Source organism: Alosa sapidissima, chromosome 9, assembly GCF_018492685.1.
Source record: "Alosa sapidissima isolate fAloSap1 chromosome 9, fAloSap1.pri, whole genome shotgun sequence".
Lineage (NCBI taxonomy): Eukaryota > Metazoa > Chordata > Actinopteri > Clupeiformes > Clupeidae > Alosa > Alosa sapidissima.
This window is the reverse complement of record NC_055965.1, coordinates 14,185,300-14,187,799: the sequence shown is the minus strand read 5'-3', so window position 1 is coordinate 14,187,799 and position 2,500 is coordinate 14,185,300. Positions and strand designations below refer to the sequence as shown.

Here is a 2,500-nt window from a genome sequence, read left to right as displayed (position 1 = left end):
GAGGAACCCACCGCCCCCCCCACGGCTACAAAGAACCTTTCACCAACAAAGGGTTCTTTGTGCGGAAAAAGTCCCCTATAAAACTCACACACACATGCTGTGGTATAAATGGGCCTTAAGCCACATCAGGATTTTTGAACAGGTTTCATTGCCTATGTTGTCGTAGCCAATCTTTGCCTAAATTGACACCCCCCCCCCCCCTTCTTCCACTCCCCTGCTTGTCATAAAGACAACAAGGTTATTTTAGAAACATTCAACAAATACATGATGAGTAGAAAGACAGATGTATTGATAGAGTGGTTCAACCGTGATAACAAAACAACAAAAGTTAAACAATGCATGTTGATCAGACCTTGGATAAACCCACCCTGCTATGCTCCATTGCTGGGTCATTGTTTAATTTGGTATTTTGTTTAGAGGAGACTCAGCTGTGTGTGTGTGTGTGTGTGTGTGTGTGTGTGTGTGTACGAGTTCACGACTCGCTTGCTCTTGGCTAGGATTTTTTGTCAGCAGATGCATTTAGATAGATAGATAGATAGATAGATAGATAGATAGATACTTTATTGATCCCCAGGGGAAATTCAAGAAATTTCCTTCGCCCTCGCAACGGACTTCATGTTTGTGTTTGCGTTTGGCACAACCTTCTCCGTTATCGTGCAGGTTGCACCACATCTTAATGTTGGCTGTTTCTCTCTCTCTCTCATACACACACACACGCAAAATGACCATTAATAATTTGACATGGGGGATGCCTTGGAGCGGAAAAAGCCCATTGCAGTTTGAACCTTCACCACCTCTGCCGCTAGTGGTGTCTCTTTGTGTCGGTCAGGAAAAGGCCTTTGCCTTGGCCAGTGTGTGTGTAGAGGGTCGAGGATGGAGGGGGGGGGGGGTCTGGCTGGTGTGTGTGTAGAGGGTGGAGGATTGTGGGGGTCTGGCCGGTGTGTGTGTGTGTAGAGGGTCGTGGAGGGTGGGGGTCAGAGAACAATTGAATCAGATGCTTACGTCTTTGCAAGGACAAGGAATGCAATAACAGGAAGATGGGCTGGACTATAAATAAACACAGCCCTTACATACACAGGACCACTCTCTCTCTCTCTCTCTCTCTCTCTCTCTCTCTCTCTCTCTCTCTCTCTCACACACACACACACTAGGGGTGTCACGGCTTCAGGGTCACGGTTTTCGGTGACAGTGAATACTGACAGAAATATGGGGCTTTCTGCTATTCACTCTCTGTCTAACAAACCCCATGTCTAAAAGCCAATTTAATTCCAAAGATACTCTTTAAAAAGTACATTCAGTGTCAAATATCACACAGCAGAATATAATTCTGTAAACTGCAAATTGAATGGACCGTGATTCATTAATGGTTTCACGCATTCATTGGTGAACAGGGAGGGTGTAGTTTGTCGGTTACACACCTGAACAAAGGTGTGTGTTTGTCCGCATAAACCTGCGTTCAAAAATGTTTTTGGGATGTACTGTGTGTAGAATGACCTTTGACACCCCCCCCCCCCCCCCGCTGTGCTGTGTGTTCCCTCAGATGAACGTGAGGCGGTGCAAAAGAAGACCTTCACCAAATGGGTGAACTCGCACCTGTCGCGCGTCTCCTGCCGCATCACCGACCTCTACATGGACCTGAGGGATGGACGCATGCTCATCAAGCTGCTGGAGGTGCTCTCCGGAGAGAGACTGGTGAGTCATGGAGTCGTGTGTGTGTGTGTGTGTGTGTGTGTGTGTGTGTGTGTGTGTGTGTGTGTGTGTGTGTGTGTCTGTGTCTGTGTGTGTGTGTTGGGATAAAGGGAGTTAATAGGTGAGTAGGATAGTATCTGTGTGGATCTTGTGTGTGTGTGCGCGCGTGTGTGTGTGTGTGTGTGTGTGTGTGTGTGTGTGTGTGTGTGTGTGTGTGTGTGTGTGTGTGTGTGTGTGTGTTGGGATAAAGGGAGTTAATAGGTGAGTAGGATAGTATCTGTATGGATCGTGTGTGTGTGTGTGTGTGCGTGTGTGTGTGTGTGTGTGTGTGTGTGTCTGTGTGTGTGTGTGTGTGTGTGTGTCTGTGTGTGTGTGTTGGGATAAAGGGAGTTAATAGGTGAGTAGGATAGTATCTGTGTGGATCTTGTGTGTGTGTGTGTGTGTGTGTGTGTGTGTGTGTGTGTGTGTGTGTGTGTGCATCTATGAGAATTGCTCTATGTGACTCTGCAACAGTAATCATACTACACAACAAAACAACTTGAACGAAAGGGGAATTGAGGGAGAGTGAGAGAGAGAGAGTGGGAGGGATAGAGAGAGAGAGAGAGAGAAAGAGAGAGAGAGAGAGAGAGAGAGAGATGGAAACTGAGAGGGATTTCTGGAGAAAGAAAAAATTTGCATTCCATTAGTCTCCAGCAGAGACACTGGTCACGGCTCACTCAATTCTGGCACCGTCATGAAACATCACAATTCTTCTTGTTATCTAGGCTAAACAATTTAAAAAGCTTGCTTTAAACACACCCTCCCCTCCCAC

At 46.6% G+C, this 2,500-nt stretch overlaps 1 protein-coding gene across 3 annotated transcripts in view; it reads left to right on the top strand.

The window, feature by feature from the left end:
* Nucleotides 1–2,500, top strand: part of LOC121718256 (spectrin beta chain, non-erythrocytic 1-like) — a 97,354-nt gene that overhangs the window by 53,638 nt on the left and 41,216 nt on the right. For all 3 annotated transcript variants that reach the window (XM_042103182.1, XM_042103181.1, XM_042103183.1), the window contains one exon: nt 1,541–1,692. In XM_042103182.1, the coding sequence (XP_041959116.1) occupies nt 1,541–1,692 (152 nt within the window). The remainder of the gene's footprint in view (nt 1–1,540; nt 1,693–2,500) is intronic.